Here is an 18,061-nt window from a genome sequence, read left to right on the forward strand (position 1 = left end):
TCATTTACATTTTTCCTTTGAAATGTCAACGAATATATAAGTGGATGAGATTACTTTTTATAAGTGGGCGGACGTCTTTCACACGTATGAACTTGATTTTGGATTCCTCACATCTTTTATGTATTTATTATATATGATTAAGGCATATCCGTGTGTGCTGCCTTCTCGTTAATTTTATTTTTTTTTGTACTAAAATTATCAAACTTCATGAATCTTCTAGTTTTGTTCATGGTATACTATTATATCCACTAATCATTTATTCAGCCTTCTCAGAACCGGTTATGAAATAAAATGATTATTATCATACAAAAAAAAAAAATTATGTTTCTCCAGATGGATTTAAAAATCAGTTTGAGGCCTGATTTGATGGGCAAGCCTTTAGGTAGGAGACATACATCTGTAAGGCCCATTACATTTACCAACCAGTTATCTACTTAAAAGTTTCTACGGTGGTCAATCAACAAAGTAAAGGTTTTAGTCTACTGTCAGTGATCAACAACGTCAACCGAAAGAGGCCAACTGACATGATTGGTTTTCTCTCTTTTCGCACTAGCAAAATTCTGTTCCCTTCAACGATGATGATGTCGAACGTTAATCAGAATAATATAGCAAAAGTCGTTTAGTAAGTTGTCTCATACTATTATAGCCATAAGAAATCAGTTTTTAATCCCAACAATAAAGTTTGAAAGGAGAAACTTAATGCACTTGGCCATAAGAAATCAGTTTTTAATCCCAACAATAAAGTTTGAAAGGAGAAACTTAATGCACTTGGCCATTTTAGTAGTTACAGGGGAATGCAGAAACGCAAAAAATGAAATTAGTAACGTCAATCAGATCAAGTGCAATATCCATGTTCTATTTTGTTTTAGGCAGGCGGCTTTAAAAGAAAAGAAATCGATTCCTTTGTGGCAAGTTAAAAAAAAAAGGGTACAAATATGTTGTATGAAACAAGGTCATTCATTATTTGATGATGGGTACTAGAGGGAATCAGAGAAGACACCAAACTTACTTATGTGACACACCAAATGGAAATGGAACAACAAAAGCAGAGACCAAGAGTTACTACTACTCAGGTCAGGTGATGATCTAAGAGAGCTGACCACAATCGGCGACAACCACCGGCTTCGACGGCTTTCCAGACGACGATCCGACCTTCTCGATAGCCTTGACCACGTCCAAGCCTTCGACGACCTGCCCGAACACCACGTGCTTACCGTCGAGCCAATCGGTTTTGACGGTGCAGATGAAGAACTGAGATCCGTTTGTGTTGGCACCAGCGTTGGCCATGGAAAGTATTCCAGGACCGGTGTGCTTCCTCTCGAAATTCTCGTCCTCGAACTTGTTCCCGTAGATCGACTCGCCTCCTGTCCCGTTCCCGGCGGTGAAATCTCCTCCCTGGCACATGAAATTGGGGATCACACGGTGGAAGGAAGATCCCTTGAAGTGAAGCGGCTTGCCGTTACGGCCCATCCCCTTCTCACCGGTGCACAGGGCTCTGAAATTCTCCGCCGTCCTCGGAGTCTTATCGGTATACAACTCCATCACGATCCTTCCCGCCGGCTGCCCATCGATGGTCATGTCGAAGAATACCTTTGGGAACGCCATTGTTGAGCAGAATATTTGAGATTTCTTCTTCTTTTTGTTTTGTTTGTGTGTTGGATCTGATCTGCTGTGGATTTAGTTAGCGGTGATTTATAGAGCCGCTGGGGAAGCGGCGAATATCTCCCCATCTATCTAAATCAAAGAAAGAGAGAGAGAATAGATAGAGATCCATACACGTGGAAAGATCTCAACGGCTTCAAAAAACCTAACCATGGTTTGATCACCAGTTAACTATGGTCAGGCAGTGCGTTAAGTGGGATGAGTATCTCGGACTTGGCATATGCCCCCTGGACCTGCCGCTCCCAACGTGCCCCACGTGTCTTCTACATTCACAAACGTTTTCATTAAAAGACTGGCTCTTCTCCTCAAATTTTACCTCTGATTTATCATCGGCCTAAATTCATTCATCTGTATTAAATTAAATAAATATTGGGAAAACGTTAATTCCGATCTCAAACGCTATACACTTCCCTCAATTTTGAAACGATTATTTCACCTCTTTACCAACTAATGTCGAAATAATATTATGTAGAGACACATACATGCGTTTCTTCATGGATTTTTTGACAGCTCAGTTTTTTTTCAAGTGACATTCATACGACAGCTCATTTTTGTAGTAAGAAACGTGATCAAGCGTACGGTGACAAGAACTGCGATCTATATTTTAAAATTCAAACACTGAGGTATAAGAAAGAAATACAAAAAAAAAAAAAATGATATATTCGGAAGTGCCCTTTCTCCGGTCTAGAGAGAGTGAGAGAGAACCAATCAAAAGAATTTTGTTGCGGTAATCGATTAATCAAATGAAAGCAACGGCGTTACGAGCGGCCTTAAAAGGAGTGGTCAGCATGACCCGAGAACATTTTTAAAGTTTGAGCTATACTTTTTTTTTTTCCAAAAAAATTGAGAATAATTTTATACATAGCACATAAATAATACACAGAATAATACCATGGGGGCACTCAATGCGCATCAAATCACCAGGGAATCTAAACCATACGTACCAGATTCTGTTTCACGTGGGGTTGGTTATTGTGAAGAATGTAAAGTTCGTCCCTATAGCGATCCGGGATACAGAAACACAGCTATTTTCTTCAGTGAATCCATAGACGGTTCCAAGTAGGCATGCTCTTCTGCAACTGCTCGAGACAAAGAAGTAATGTTACCCAACAGTTTTCAACTTTTTTTTTCCTTCTCTTGCAACAAAAAATGATGGTACAAATCGCAAATTATCAAATAACCCCTTTTCAGGAAAGAAACATTTGTTACCTTTCACTAACTTTTTAAAGTCTTTGGAGAAGTTATCTACACGGCCAAAAACTGGATGGATCCTGCAAACCTGAACAACACAGAGTTCCAAGTATAACGACATCTCTGTCATTTGGAGCAGCAAAAGGCACAACTTCTTTACTTCATCAGGAACCTCTTTGGGACTGTAATTATCACAAAGCTCAGCGACAATCGCCATGGCTTGGTCCTGCATATTAACACACACATTCTAGTGCCAGGCACACAGAGAAAGAAAAATAACACATTGCATATATCTCTTCTTGTTCTCGAGTTATCATACCTGTAGACCGTGCAAAATCTCCGGCTCTGGAAGCTCAGGGAAATGAGCAAGATCAACATATCCCACTTCCTCTGCCCGTTTAACAACACCCTCTGCTTGTAAACAAAGAAAATTCAACAAGAGAGAAGCCACTCTATAAATCTGTACCGCAACCAAGTCTGAAAAGTGTGATTGAGGAACAGATCCAGGATGCTCTGTCGTTTGTCCCCTAGCAACTAGAGCAGTCGAGATTGATACAGCACCGAGCTTGGGTTTCCCAACACAAACCAAAGGTGCTAGAGCAAACCATCCGAGTTTGCTGTTGATGAAAGACGGTCTTTTGCAGGAATCAAACTCTTCTTTCACTACTGGAGGGCATAACAGATGAGATGTTTGGATCTGAGACTCTCTGAGGCGTTGAGCGCCTTTGCTGATAAAGGCCAAGAGATGTATAGTCATTTCTCTTAATGGAGAATCCATCTCCTTCATTATTTTAACCCATGATCTCCAATGGCTTGCTAATGCACACATCAAAAGGAGAGTATGCTCAGTTTCTCTAAGATAAGCAAGGGAAGTCCATGTCCCTTGAACTCGTGGTCTCACTTTGTCACGGGCCTCACGGCCATCAGAAGGGAAATCCGGCGCAGCGATATAATATGAGATCATGTAACCTTTCTCTGAGAAAAAGTAAGATATCACACTCTCCACAATATCAGCACCCACAGATACGGATCCTAGAGAATGAACCATGGCCGTAACCACAGCCAAACCGATTCCCCAGATATGTTGAGGTTTCTCTGTCTTTTCTAGCAGCGAGTCCTTTTCGTTTTCAGATAGCAGAGTAGACATTCCATCCGGCAAGTCAATGAACAAAGATCTTAAAGTCGAGAAAAATCCGGAGTTGAGAAGCATCTGAGCACCACCATGAACTTGAGCAATAGTTAAGAAAAATTTCATAATTGCTGAAACGGATGCCGTGGATTTTTTGTCCTGAAGCTGTAGAATAACATGCTGCAAGCGGAGATGACTCTGTATAATAGGGAACCATGTCTCTGGGGTCAAAAATATTCTGAGAATCAAGTCTACTGTTGTCAGGCAGAGAGTCAAGTACTCCGGATTCCCCATGAAGTTGCAGAGAAGGGGTAATAATCCAATTGTTGCATCTGATATCTCTGCAAAATCTTTGGCTGGCACCATAAGTCCTATGCCACTCGTGTTTGGGCTGTCTGAACCAAAATCCACAACAAGGAGCAACACCTCAAGCAGGAGGTTTATCGCCTTCTTCAGTAAAGCATTTGAATGCCTCAAACTACCGAGGATTTTGAGGCAAGGCCCAACATTTTTCAGAACAAGTGCACATATTGATAACGGCAGATCTTTCTTGGCGGATTTCAAAAGACGGGATAGTAAGTCTGCCTGTGCAATAAGTATGTCAAACACGATCTTGGGTGCATTCCAGAGCGACGCAAGTGAATCAACCGTGGTGCAGAATTTCTGGCACACTTCATTAATGCTTGAAATAGCGACTCGAGAAGGGACTTTCCTTTCCACAGCCGCACTTTCTTCAAGAGACTGCACATAAGGTGTAAAATTTAGATGTATCTACATCATGAGTTCGGACATGCAACATTTCTACTGGCACAAGTCATATTAAAGAACAAATCTCAGCAAAACTATTTAGAGCAAAGAAACTTACATTGTCCTCGTAAAGTATCAAGACTGATGTCAATGCATGCAAAACAGAGAGCTGCGAAGTTGTGAGTAGAACTATCGAGTTTTCTCTCTGCATGTAACTCAACAACTCCTCTGTTGTCGTTTTAGATGACTTCCACTCGGAGAAATCCCAAATATCAATACCTAATTCCGTTCGTATATGCTGAGTGTCAAACAAACTGTCCCCCAAAGCCATATCTTTGTCCTTATCAGTTTTCTGTTTGTATTTCTCCCAAAAGCTCGACTCAACTAGAAACTGGAAAAGCTCTTTGAATGGACCAGTTGGGATTTCACGACCTTCAAGTTTTCCTTGTAGATGACAATATAGATCGCTGAGAATCAAAGGCATCAACGCCTTTCCTCCGCTAGCAAATATAACCAACAGAGTATAAGCAATAACACGATAATGTGATACTCTCTTTGAATAACAGGATACATGCGTCACTGGATTTGGAAAAAAGCAAAGACATACTGTAGAACAAGTTTAGTAAAAATACCAGAAACATTGGTCTTACCTATAGCCAAGTTTTGAATATTGAACCAACAACTCAGAAAAAGCAGGTTGGGCACAAAGCTGTCAGCAGACAGACATCAGAATCAGATATGACTAGGCCTTGAAAAGTGCGTTAAAGGGACCATACATATAATTTGATTCAAAAGAGATGAACATACCATTTCCGATATGAGTTTGATTTTCCCAACTAAAGCCATAGATAATGCTCCAGCGCCAGATGTTTCCAGTTTCACAACCAAATGCACAGTAAGTAAAACGGCAGCAACCTATCAATGCAGAAAATGAGGAACACTAGAACTTAAAATTACGATCTCTGAAAGATGGAGCACCTAACCAAACGGTGAAAGTGTGATGAAACTCTACTGCATGTGCTTTATAAGTAAAGGATATATGCCAGACAGAAGATGGACCTTTGCTTGGAAGTTTCTTTCACTTTCACCATCTACAGAAGAGACTGTCTGGATAAGGCAATCTAAAACAGATATGTCACACCATTTTGAAAAGATATCCTTGGGATCTGAATCAGCTGTTGGAGTTAATTTGGATGGAGATACTGCATTATATGTCTTCTCTTTTGGCCCCAAGCATGGTTTTTTAAGTGATTCCGCAAACAACAGCTTCTTGTTTAAAAACATGTTAGAGGCCATAATTTCCAAAACAGAAGACTGACACTGATATTTCACAAATAATTTAGAGATTTCTTCCTTGCCTAAACTTCCAACTGACGAATCCTTTAGCTTACACCCCTGTGATATGATGTTGGAAAATTCCTCCCACAACTTCTTTGATGCCTTAAATGGTTCCAGGATATTCATGTATTGGCCCGCCTCTTGCCAAAGGGTTTTAAGGAAATCAAGTAAACTCAGTAATATATCCGTGCGCCTGGTGAAAGTGAGACCATCGGCATAAATATGCAAGAGATACAGGCCATCCAGAAACTTTCAAAAAGATATTCAGTGTAATTAGAAGACAAACTAAAATATACTCGGCCTTTAACGTACCTATTGACAAAATCAGTTGCCCTCTCAACATATCGCAAGATAATGTGCAATAAGCAAGATTTACAAGCCAGTTCAGGAACTGAGGAAACCTCTTTGCTTGACTGTTTAAAGTTAACAGCATCTGAGTCTTCGTTTGAATCAAATATGGCAACTAAAAGAGCAGGCTGAAGAAAGAAGGTATTAAAATGAAACAAAATCAGTATGATGAAACTGGAGAATTCAGATGGTTTCAAGAAAATAAAATGCGTGCAAAGGCACGTGACAAGAAAATCAAAGAAAGAATTGGAAGCAACCTGATATCTTGCCGCAACAGTTAGTAGTTTCATGGTGGCAACGACTAGATCTTCATTTTGTCCCGATAGATCAAGTACAATCTGGCTAACCGAATTTCTTAAATCTGTAATCTAAAATGAAAATTGTAAACTAATATATACATCAAATGAAGATAAAGGAAAAACAGATAACCAAGATGTAATACTAACCTGTTTATCGTCTAGACCAAAGCCTGCGTTGCTTTTTATATAAAATTGTGATGATTCTGCCATGGCAAATAATTTTGAGAGCACTTTAACAGCACCAAGCTGTATAGTCTGCAATAAAAAAAATATGTATTTTAGACGATATGACTTTTAGACATGTAGTTGGTCAAAGCATCAATTTCTGCGAATTTGAATGAAGTCCATACAGGATTGCGGAAGTAAGATATCAGTGATGTGATAGCTGCAACAACTGAGATTGGTTTAGTTGTAGACGACAGCATAGCTTGATGAAACACGGAAAGACCAGAATGTGTACTCTGCAACAAATAATAGCAAAGAATCAACTTCCAAAATGCGTGGAAGGGAAACAAGTATAACCAACAACATATATTTAAAGTGAGAAAAATATGTCACAAATTATAGCTGACCAAGGCAAAATCCAATGTTACCTCTACAAAACTAAAATTGTAAGAGTTTAATCAAGGTCATTTTGAAGGAACCTTCAACTTGAAAGAGTAAACAATAGCTAATTTCTGCTATAGGATGTACTTGCAAATTTTTTTAACAAGGTTAGAGACGAGAGAACACTTTTACCTCCGAAGACTGGGAGAGTGTGATGTCTAAAACATCCAAAACAGAGACTATAGAAAGTTGCCATCCTTCAATCTCTGCTGGTTCAATAAAACGGCTTACGCAAAGGTTCTGCCGCAATGTAACATATCAGGAAATCAATTAAAGCATTTCAGACTAGGATGAAAGACAACTACAGAGCATCTACAAACCTCTAAAGTTTGCGTAGTCGTACAAATGATTCGGAATAGAGCACTGTGAACAGAGGCATCGTTCAGCAAGATATTAAGGAGAACATCCTTCAGCTTTGTGGAGAATTTACTGAATCTGAGACACGTTTTCATCACTTCAGTGACCTGGAGAAACCAACAAAAATAACAGAGAAGATTTTAGTATGGATAAGCTCGAAATCCATTGACTTCAATAGCCAAGTCAACAATTAATTTGTCCGTCGGTAGTAGATAGAGAGGGGGAGCCAAAGCTCATAATTAGCGACATACCTTTAGTGTCACATTCCAACGCATATTTCGATGATTGTATTTCCAAAACTCATGACTAACAAGAATGTACTGCAGAGAGAAAATAATTAAAGCAAGAACTAAATTATCCTCCAGTCCTCCCTCCACAAGTTGCAAGGTGAATTCCAGAACTGAAAGATATAGAGATAAACAGCATTAGGTGGTAAAGGCGACAGATTAAATAAACAGAGGACCGAGATGGTCATGCAGATTACGCACTCAACGATATTCTACCACAAACTTGCCTGATATGACCAACGGGCGGCTTGTATCATTCTTCTCGCAGTCAATCAAGATCATCTTTGCCAGTTTCCCCGAGAGCGACCATGATCCGCTTTTTGTATTTAAGACAATGGAAAGAGTAAATAAGTAGTCAAATCATCACAGGCTAGAATGCGGTAGAGAATGCATAACATGATGAAGCAAAATAAATAATTAAGCACGATCGTCTATTTAATCAGTCCTAAAACTTGGAAACAACCGGATGGTCCCAAGCAATTAACAACATACTCAGCGATTTGTCAATAACTCTGCTTTATTGCTAGATCTAAGAAGTTTTCATGTACAAGTTTTTCTTTGCAGGATAAGCATATCAAATGTTGCTGGCTATCTGTTAGATATAGCCTCCTTGTGGATAACCGATACTCTAAATTGGAAAACCAAAAAAAAAAAAAAATCTAGGGAGTAAATCTCTATGTGTAGGGAGTATGGTCTATCACTATCTCTATGAGTAAACCAAATTATAAAATAGGACATTGTATGTGATAAGTGTGGTCAAACCTCAATGACATATTGTAGCCACTGTCTAGGACGCTTAGCCCTGAAGTCATGTCAAATATATTTGCCTTTAAAACCATGGGAGCAACATTTGATGGGGAACTGCTCAAAGAGAAAATAAACTTAGCTATCAATAAAGTTCCACATAGAACTTATACCAAGTTCCAAAGAATATTAATACACAAGATACTGCACATGAAGGTCGATATTACAACATATATTTGCTACAGAGAAATAGTGAAGAAAATTTTGTTCACCAAGACAGCAAAAGCATAAGCATCACAGGAACTAACCATCGCAGCAGCTTTGCTAAGATATCAATAGCCATTGCCATCACAGCTGCACCACTAGTGTCAAAAGTTAAGCTTCTGACTGAATTGCAAATTATATCAACCACCCTGAAAGAAAGCACAAAGATAGTATTTTGAAGCACCCTAGAAGCAAAACGTGTAAGAAGAAATCAAATGCAAAAACTTTACCTCACATCACTTTCCATCTTCCCATTCATGTAAGATTCGTGAGCATGAAAGGAGTGATTGATATTCAATAAGGAGAAACATACACCCTAAAATAATATATTGCAACCTGGTCAGAGAAGAAAAACTAAGGATGCATATTTATGACAGACCAAGCATACAGTCTTAGATTGATATTTTTGAGAAAACGGTCAGAGACGGATTGATTCAAAGGAAAACAAAGTTATCGTTTTCTCATGCTATGCTTTTTTTTAGGACAGGAGAGACGTCCAAACATACAGCCTTTGATTAAAAAATTTGAAAAAACGGTCAGAGAAGGATATCTATAAAGAAAAACAAGGGCATAGTCTACCTTATTGTGTACAAATACCAAAGCAATCATTACTTCATAAACCTAAATAAAAATGAGGAAGGGGCAATGGAGTTACCTTGTTAAATGTTACCATTCGACGAAATAGCTCAAGAGTCGCAAAAGCTTCACGATTGTTACCAGTGTAGAGTCCATTGGCCAAACGGATGATTAACACTATCACGCCAGATATTGAGAACTTGGAACAGAAAATGTCATGAATCAGTATTTATCAAGCTAAACCATTTAGTAGCAGTGTACACCATACAAGAGATAACACTGGGAGATTCTTCATTGTGTTATTTTAAAAATCATAAGAATCTGACGATAATATCACTTACCTCCCACCGTACAAGGCCAGTATCTTCACCGATTATTCTCAGCATTCGCCCACGAGTATTGCTGGGAATAACTAAACCTTCAAGACCTTGAATATGCAACGGCTGGGAAGTTTCAACAAGCTGGGAGGCATTATCCACTAGAGAGTCGCTAGTAATATCAAATAAGGTTGATATCCCGACTGATTTATCCAGAAAGTTGTACCTGCACAAAGAAAGCACAGCAGAATGCAGAGCGATGATGTTTGGCAAGACAGGAAGCTTATGAGTGCAGCGTATCCTGCCTTTATGCACAACATTGCTCTTGTCTAGATATAAAAGTTTCAGATAAAAGTACATAGACGCACATAGTATATTGTCAGATTACTACTTACACACATTCAGCAGGCCAACTTCCTTCACTCAGGGACGACAAGAGACGAATAAATTCAGCACTTCTGAATGGGAATTCACTCTCCAAATCAAAGAGAAGACACCGAATAGGGCCATCGACAAAACTTTTTCGATCCCAAAACTGACTACAGAGGGACTCCTGAAAATTATGGCACACAATGAGCATTTATGGATGTGTAACATTAAGGAAAAAGTTAGGGACAACGTGCATAAACCATACCTCTCCCTGATAAACCTTGCAAAGGATGTCCAGTATCAACTCCAGGGTGGCATCTTCCAGCTGCCAAAAATGAAGAGTTGAGTAAGAATTTGCATTCACAATAAAATAACTCATTTTCTACATCAACGGAGTTTTACCTGAATATTGATCTCATAAGACGCAATAAATGCTGAAATAAAAGTCCTCAAGACACTACGATACCCAGAGACTGGCCCCTGGAAAAGGTTTAAAATAATGATAGAATCAACACAGGGAAGGATGACATGAACAAAACTTGGAGGCGTTAAGTAGTTATTATTTGCTAAAAAAAATAAATGTCAATCTCAAGAAAACAAACTAAGCCAAGCTCGGTAGCAGGAATTTTATCTAGTAACTTACATTGAAATCATTCAACACGTCTCTCTGAAGAATTTCAAGAAAATAGCTCAAGGATGCTGCCTCAAAAGCTTGATGAACATAGCTCACGTGATCTATCTCCTGGTTATCAAAAAAAAAAAAAAACATATACATGAACGATGTGTGTCCTCTGACTTGATAATGGAAGTATTCTCACTTTCATACCATCAGGAACGGACTTTCCTCCTTCTCAGGAAGTGATGAAATAAGACACAGAAACACTGCCCAGGCAAGGACTAGAGGTCCTGCCTCTTTTACTTCCAAAGTGTTGAGGCTAGAGATTGTTGCATCCATATCTTGGACATCATTAATGGAAAAAACACAAGGGCCAGACCTTAAAAGAAATGTAGAACCTTTAGGCAATATCGACAGATATACAGGGGAAATTAGGATAATGGAAAATTCTCATTATGGATCATGTTTGAAGAAAGTTAACTTTTTCTGTGCAGTGTTCCTCAAGAGTTAGCTAAACAAACCTGAAAGGTACTCCGTCATGAACCATTTGTAACAGATTCTCCATATCCAGCGTGTCTATAAGAATCATCAACAACTGAATTTTTACACGACATGCAGAAAGCTGTGCTTCAGCTGACACTGCCAGCTTCCTAAAATTATAGGAGCCCAAAAGTATTCCCTGCAAGACAGCACTTACGAGTGAATAGGGTTGGCTACAAAAAAAAAAACTGAAAGCCGCATTGTGCATTGTAGCTGGTGACTCGAGATACCTTGTATAAGGAACACAGTTTTCCCCATCTTTCTCCATTACAAGTATAGAATGATTCATGGTAAAGAAGGAAAATAATATCTAAAACCAAATTGTCCTCAATTAGTGTCTCCTCCGCCCACAGAGTAAATAGATTGGCATCCTGCAAAGTTGTAGATAAAATAAAAAATTTGGACCGGCAATGTTAGTTGGAATGATAGAATCAGAGTCCTAAAATAAGTAAATACAAGGCCCTACATAAAAATAAGATCGAAGAGACGTTAAGAAGGGCAAGGACTCTGAACACTTACCATCTGCTGTGGAAAAGAAGATGACAAAAGGTCCTCAAGAATTGATGATTGTTGTTTTTCAAGCCCATCTGAGATCAGCTTTATAGCTTCGTCCCTGATAGTATTTTCTTCTCTTGTTGTATATACTGTACAAAAATGCTACAATCAGTTGAAAAACGAGATAGGAATGAAAAATGTGGGTAGAATCTCACAGGGGTAAGACCATCAGAAAATAATCATTATAGCATCTTGAATTTGCAACTATACGTGGGCATATTTGTTAAGACAATTACAAATAAGAGAGCGGAAAAATGGGGAAAACACAATCATGACTTACAGGCATGGATGAGAATACGCTTTGTACACTTTAGTAGGCACTGTCGCTCTATGTAATACTGAAGCAATACCTTCAAAAATAGCATTGGAACAGAAGGACAGCAAAAGTGTTAGAAGGAACGCTGAAGAAAAAAGGGGCGAAATTCTAACTACTTACAAATCAAAAGTCATAGGCGAAAATATAGGATGTGAACAATTTCTTGAATTCGTTAGTTGGTACCTTATTATAACAGAAACAACAAAAAGGATATTCAAAAGAAATCTCCAAACCGGAAACAAAGAAAGCAGTTATTTTAGAAAACTTGTGAGTTTCTGCTTTCTAGTAAAATTGTGAATCCTAACTATTCTATTCATTCAACTAAATCTGAATTTATAAGCAAAAATAGAGACTGAAAGGTATCTGAGACCCGTAAGCTACTAACCACGTCAACGAATTCTTGAGCTACCGAGTCAGTTGTTCCATATTCCTGCTCCATAGATCTTTCCACGAGGATATATGATTGGATTTCATCTAGATTCTGTCCAGATTTCATAAATTAAGAGGAAAAAAATCGATCAATTACTTTCTCCACATCCAATTGCCTGCATCACTTAACTAATCATTCTCACTAAATAATAGGGGTATGTATACATTACTCAGGTCGATATGAAAAATCCAATAGAGTTTTCTTTCGAGCTCAACTGAAATTTCAGAACCGAAAATGAAAAACTAACCAGATAAGAGCTGATTCGAAGCGCTTTTTCTTTTAGTTCAGGCATAATCACCAACTGGTGCTCCTTGATTTTGACTACATCCGAATTCAAAGCATCTTTTGATTTCCCATTCGGTGACTTGAACATTGAGAGAGTGTCAACGAACCACGCGTGGTTTTTCTCCAACTTCTCCGCCTGAAATTGAGATAGCAAACTGAATTAGCACCAGTATCCCGCACCTTATCGCATAATTAAATGAAGGGGGGAGAGAGATGTTACGATGGCTTGAGGGAGGTCATCAGAGAGAGATGAATTCTCGAGTTCGCTGAGAAGGGAGCCAAACGGATCCCACCAGAGGGACGCATCGACGGATTTAGGGTTCGCCATTGAAAGAGCTCAGTGAAAGATCACTGTTCGAGAGCGCTTAAACCCTAGAGAGAGAGAAGACGAAAAATCGAGATTTTTAGATTTTAATTTTTTCGCGCTTTTCAGACATTATTGTATTTTGAGAAAAATAAAATACCAATGAATAAAATCACTTTGGGCCCTGAGTTCAGTCACTATAATAAACCCATTGAATATTGTCTCCTACCCTTCATATCAAGCCAATATATTGGCCTTTTTGTGTATACTGAAAATATTACAGCAAATTTGTAAACTATACGTAACATACATACATACATATATATATATATATTTTCCAAAAATCAGTGAAATGCATAGAGTTTTAAAATTATGACACAAATCAAAACATTTCAAATAATATTTTATAGACTAAAAATATGGCTTGAAAAAAAGTATGGCTTGAAAAAAAGTATAAAAATATTGGCTTGTATATGTCCTTCCAGTCCAGATTCCAAAGCTACGGCGTCAGTACAATTTGTGTTTATACTTTTTTTTTGTTCTGACTTCTGAGCTTTCGCACAGCCAATAATTTTTCACCTAGATCATTCCTTAAATAAACAAATTTATCAACACTTTATACGTTTTGATGGGGAGGAAAAAAAAACATTGATTGGCACACTTTTTTAGTTTTCTCACACTTTGTTATTACACATCAAATTACAAATGCCAGCTCGTCTTTAAATTCACTCAAGTGATTATACTTTGAATAGTCATTGGCTAATTTGTTTCAAATTAATCACTACACTACTGATCACCTTAAGCTGATCATCATCCCGTAGAACGCAGAGAAAGGAATCATTACCATATTATTGCTGGCAGATAAAAAAGAAAGAAACAATCTACACTCGGAGAGAAAGCAAACAAAGATGAAAGAGATAAAACAAACAATTAAAACATTAAACATGCAGGATAATTAATATTTATAAGAAAAAAAAAACACGTTGAATATATATGAGTATACGTATATATATACGTATTAGTTTCTCAAGGGTGTGTCGGCAACGGAGGCCATTTGCCGAACTTAGGGTGGTGAAAGTATTTAGGAGGAAGAGGCGGTAACTTTGGAAGTGGCGGACATGGCTTCTTCGGAATCACCACCGGTGGTATGTGTATTGGTACCGGCGGAGGACACGGCTTCTTCGGGATCACCGGTGGCACGTAGATTGGTGGATGCTCTATCTTCGGCGGCGGCTTGTAGATTGGAACCGGCGGCGGAAGCTCTATCTTCGGTGGTTTAGGCGGACACGGCTTATTTGTCGGCGGCTTGTAGATCGGAACCGGTGGTGGAAGCTCGATCTTTGGCGGTTTGGGCGGGCACGGCTTCTTTGGCGGCTTGTGGACTGGAACCGGCGGTGGATGGACTATCTTCGGCGGTTTGGGCGGATAAGACTTCTTAGGCGGTGGTTTGTGCACTGGCACCGGCGGTGGATCAACTTTCTTCGGCGGCTTAGGTGGGCATGGCTTCTTGGGGATTGGCGGTGGCTTGTGTACCGGAACCGGGGGTGGGTGCTCTATCTTTGGTGGCGGCTTGTAAACCGGAACCGGAGGTGGGTGCTCTACCTTTGGCGGCGGCTTGTAAACCGGAACCGGTGGTGGATGCTCTATCTTTGGCGGTTTAGGCGGACAAGGCTTCTTAGGAATCGGCGGTGGGAGCTCCACCTTTGGAGGTGGTTTGTGAACCGGGACAGGAGGGGGAAGCTCTACCTTTGGAGGTGGCTCGTGAACCGGGACAGGTGGGGGAAGCTCTACCTTAGGCGGTGGCTCGTGAACCGGGACAGGTGGCGGAAGATCAACCTTTGGGGGTGGGTCGTAAACCGGGACCGGAGGTGGGCAAGGTTTCTTGAATTTGGGGAACGGTGGAAGCACCAAAGGTGGAGGTAAAGGGAAAGGATGATCAAAGCCCTTAAATGGAGGGAGCTTAGGCATGTGCCAGAAGAATTTCGAAACGCAGAGTTCCGGTGAAAATTTTAGGTTTTGTTTGAGACCCAAAACGTGTTTGTCTCCGGATTTTGATAAAAACATGATCTTGTTGGATTCAAGGCCGTCGTGAGCCGGGCAAGGTGTTCCGGCAGCGCTGTGAAGCTGAGCGTAACACTCCTCCTTTAAAGCTCCATCGTCGGAGACAATGTCTTGAGGAATATTCAGACCGAACTTTCCTTGATCGTCAATGTTTCCGGAACCTTTTGTAACAAAGTGGCCTTTATTCGCCTTGCATTCGACCGTTACTCGGAGTCCTATAACAAATAATAATCACACATTGGTCAAAAGTAATTAACCACAAAAAAAAGATATGAAACTGTAATAGAGTTAATTACTAATGTGGTCACCTGAGAAAGCATGAGGATTTTTGATGTTGCTCTCGGCGTAACCGACAACTTCGACGACACGAGCGAGAGAGAGAGTCGCTGAAAAGAGAACCGACACGAAGAGGAGGAGGAGGCACGGGACCGAACCTCGAAGTTCGGGTAAGATCCTCATTGGGATTCTCACCCTCTGAGATTTCTGACACACTACGTACTCTTTCCTTTCCTGCAAATATAAACTTTATAAGAAGAAAGATACTATATGATATATTGATTGAGTGTTAGTGGAGAAGATGAGATGATTATAGCGAGACTCCCTCTCACTTATATAATGGTCTTAACACAAGGTTTCTTGAAGATTTTTTTTTTTTTTGGTTAATAGGATCTTAATTATTACTTCCTAAATTTTTTTACCAACAATAATTGGATTCGGCGGTTTGTATTTCGTATTTAGTGTCGTGGTCCAACTCATCGTTGTAACTTTAGTCGATTTGGTACTTTATGATATATTTTCCATGCAGGGTGGTTGAAACAAATTGACTTTTTGGTTTTTGTTTTTTTTTTTTTAAATATTTATCTAAAATCAAAATAGGACTACACCATTAAAAAAAATTTACTTTTGGTTCCCCTCCTCAGCGATATTGCACGAGACACATGCGTAGAACTTTCGACACACGGAACCTTTTGATCCTCAGATATATGGTTTAGTTTTATTGTCATAGAGACTACAGGTTTGTATTGTAACCTTTATTTATTTTTTTATTTTTTTTTGTGGTTTCACACACACGCTAGTAAAAAGCAAATGAATTAATGAGTGTGTGTACGTTCCACCAAACAAATTGAAGCGAATCACACTGTGGTTTGAAGAGAAACTTAAATATTACTTATGGAAAGAAAAAAAACAAGTCACACTACTCGTAGACTTGTAGATCTTGTTCACCACTTAAACTCTTTCTTTTACCAAAATTCCATCACCATGAGAGATAGATAATACACTAACAAAAAAATCTAATCCATGTACTGATTATACATACGGTCACAATTACGCCCAACATGCAGACATGATGTATCCTTTTAGCCAATGTCCCGTGTACAAATTACAAATTAAAATAAAATAGACTACCGATCGCGGCTTTATTTTATTGGCATCTGCTTAGATGGGAAAAGAAAATGTGATATTTATCATCAATCAACTTCCTCTCTGAAGTTTGCAAGGCCCTTGAATCAAACCATCCGAAGCCTACTACTTACTTTGTTTATCTTTTGTGGAAAAACGTTATATTTATACGTAATGCGTTTTTTTGTTGTATACGTAATACGGTGTATATACATTTCGTTCCATTCGAAATGAAACGAAGAGTCGAAGAACACTTGCTTTTACGAATTCCATTATGACCAATAAATTAAACCAAATAGAAAAACCTACGACGTACCAAAAAGAATTATGATTTTTTAAAAACCTACGTGTCGGCTGATTTTTTTTTTTTTTTTTTTGATAAAACATGTCGCCAGATTTTTCTCTGTAATTTGGTTTTACCCAAATGGCCGATCAAACGTAAAATCCAAAATTCTTAAGCAAATTTCACTGCTAGCTACTCAAATCGTTACAGATTCTTTTAAAATTAATGCAAATAATTCATGCATTTGTGGGTGCAGGCAATAGCCTTCTCTGACTTTCGAAGTTAGAGACCTGACCTTTATAAAAGAAAATAATATCAATTTAGGAGTTATGAACTTACAATGCGAACTAGAATTATACATAACCAGATTGAGATTTCTTTTTCTTTTATGGTTATTGGTTAGTGAAGTTATATATAAGAGATATCGGTATGTTCATATTGCCATATTAAAGCTGTACCTACTCACCACGCCCATTAATGCGATGGCTTTGGACAGTTGGACAATAAGGGCCTCAAGTTGAAAAAAAAATCAATCTTCCGGTGTAATTTCTACAGATTCAATACTTGCATATACTGTGTACAGGAATCACCAATAAGGCCCATTTCTTAAATGTAAGAACATGTCATATTTGTGTAGATGATGACTATGAATCTATGATAGATCGGGGGTATAGACAGCCTACATCGACTATGCTTCCATATTTTTATCAATGTAAAGTTAAGCAAAAATTTGACTTTATTTTTGTTTACTCAAAAAATGATGATCTTTTATAACGTTTGACAGCTACAAAAATTGCTTGATAAAAGAATAAAAATGTTGAATTCGTTTATATAAGGATCCAACGTTCACGATGTCGTTTAAAACAATCAATGTCATAGAAATCTAAGAGAATAACCAAATATGAAATTAATATACAGTTAAACCTCTATAAATTAATACTGTCGGGACAACAATATTTTATTAATTTATCGAGTTATTAATTTATCGATATAAAAATTAGTTTAAAAAACTAATTTGGGACTTAGAAAATGTATT

General features: G+C 38.6%; 3 protein-coding genes across 3 annotated transcripts; all 3 read right to left on the reverse strand.

Annotated features, from left to right (window-relative positions):
- Positions 1 to 878: 878 nt before the first annotated feature.
- LOC18028387 (peptidyl-prolyl cis-trans isomerase CYP18-3) lies at positions 879 to 1,687 on the reverse strand. Its single transcript, XM_006411601.2, has one exon. It carries the CDS (start codon positions 1,603 to 1,605, stop codon positions 1,087 to 1,089), a length of 519 nt encoding a protein of 172 aa, XP_006411664.1. The 5' UTR covers positions 1,606 to 1,687; the 3' UTR covers positions 879 to 1,086.
- Positions 1,688 to 2,387: 700 nt separating this feature from the next.
- LOC18028388 lies at positions 2,388 to 13,390 on the reverse strand. The gene is made up of 32 exons (XM_006411602.2): positions 13,197 to 13,390; positions 12,939 to 13,112; positions 12,647 to 12,742; positions 12,226 to 12,295; positions 11,910 to 12,034; positions 11,621 to 11,761; positions 11,372 to 11,529; positions 11,061 to 11,229; positions 10,878 to 10,976; positions 10,637 to 10,714; positions 10,500 to 10,559; positions 10,261 to 10,418; positions 9,890 to 10,091; positions 9,628 to 9,747; positions 9,203 to 9,288; positions 9,017 to 9,121; positions 8,727 to 8,825; positions 8,192 to 8,280; positions 7,929 to 8,077; positions 7,641 to 7,784; positions 7,453 to 7,560; positions 7,065 to 7,175; positions 6,862 to 6,969; positions 6,673 to 6,783; positions 6,380 to 6,543; positions 5,789 to 6,260; positions 5,537 to 5,644; positions 5,380 to 5,438; positions 4,848 to 5,229; positions 3,173 to 4,723; positions 2,872 to 3,079; positions 2,388 to 2,741 (listed from the first exon to the last, which is right to left on the reverse strand). The coding sequence occupies exons 1-32, from the start codon at positions 13,302 to 13,304 to the stop codon at positions 2,659 to 2,661; spliced, it is 5,895 nt and encodes a 1,964-aa protein (XP_006411665.1). The 5' UTR covers positions 13,305 to 13,390; the 3' UTR covers positions 2,388 to 2,658.
- Positions 13,391 to 14,109: 719 nt separating this feature from the next.
- LOC18028389 (proline-rich protein 4) lies at positions 14,110 to 15,927 on the reverse strand. Its single transcript, XM_006411605.2, has 2 exons — positions 15,650 to 15,927; positions 14,110 to 15,556 (listed from the first exon to the last, which is right to left on the reverse strand). Exons 1-2 carry the CDS (start codon positions 15,798 to 15,800, stop codon positions 14,307 to 14,309), a joined length of 1,401 nt encoding a protein of 466 aa, XP_006411668.1. The 5' UTR covers positions 15,801 to 15,927; the 3' UTR covers positions 14,110 to 14,306.
- Positions 15,928 to 18,061: the final 2,134 nt, after the last annotated feature.

This window comes from Eutrema salsugineum, unplaced genomic scaffold (genome assembly GCF_000478725.1).
Source record: "Eutrema salsugineum unplaced genomic scaffold, Eutsalg1_0 scaffold_1, whole genome shotgun sequence".
NCBI lineage: Eukaryota > Viridiplantae > Streptophyta > Magnoliopsida > Brassicales > Brassicaceae > Eutrema > Eutrema salsugineum.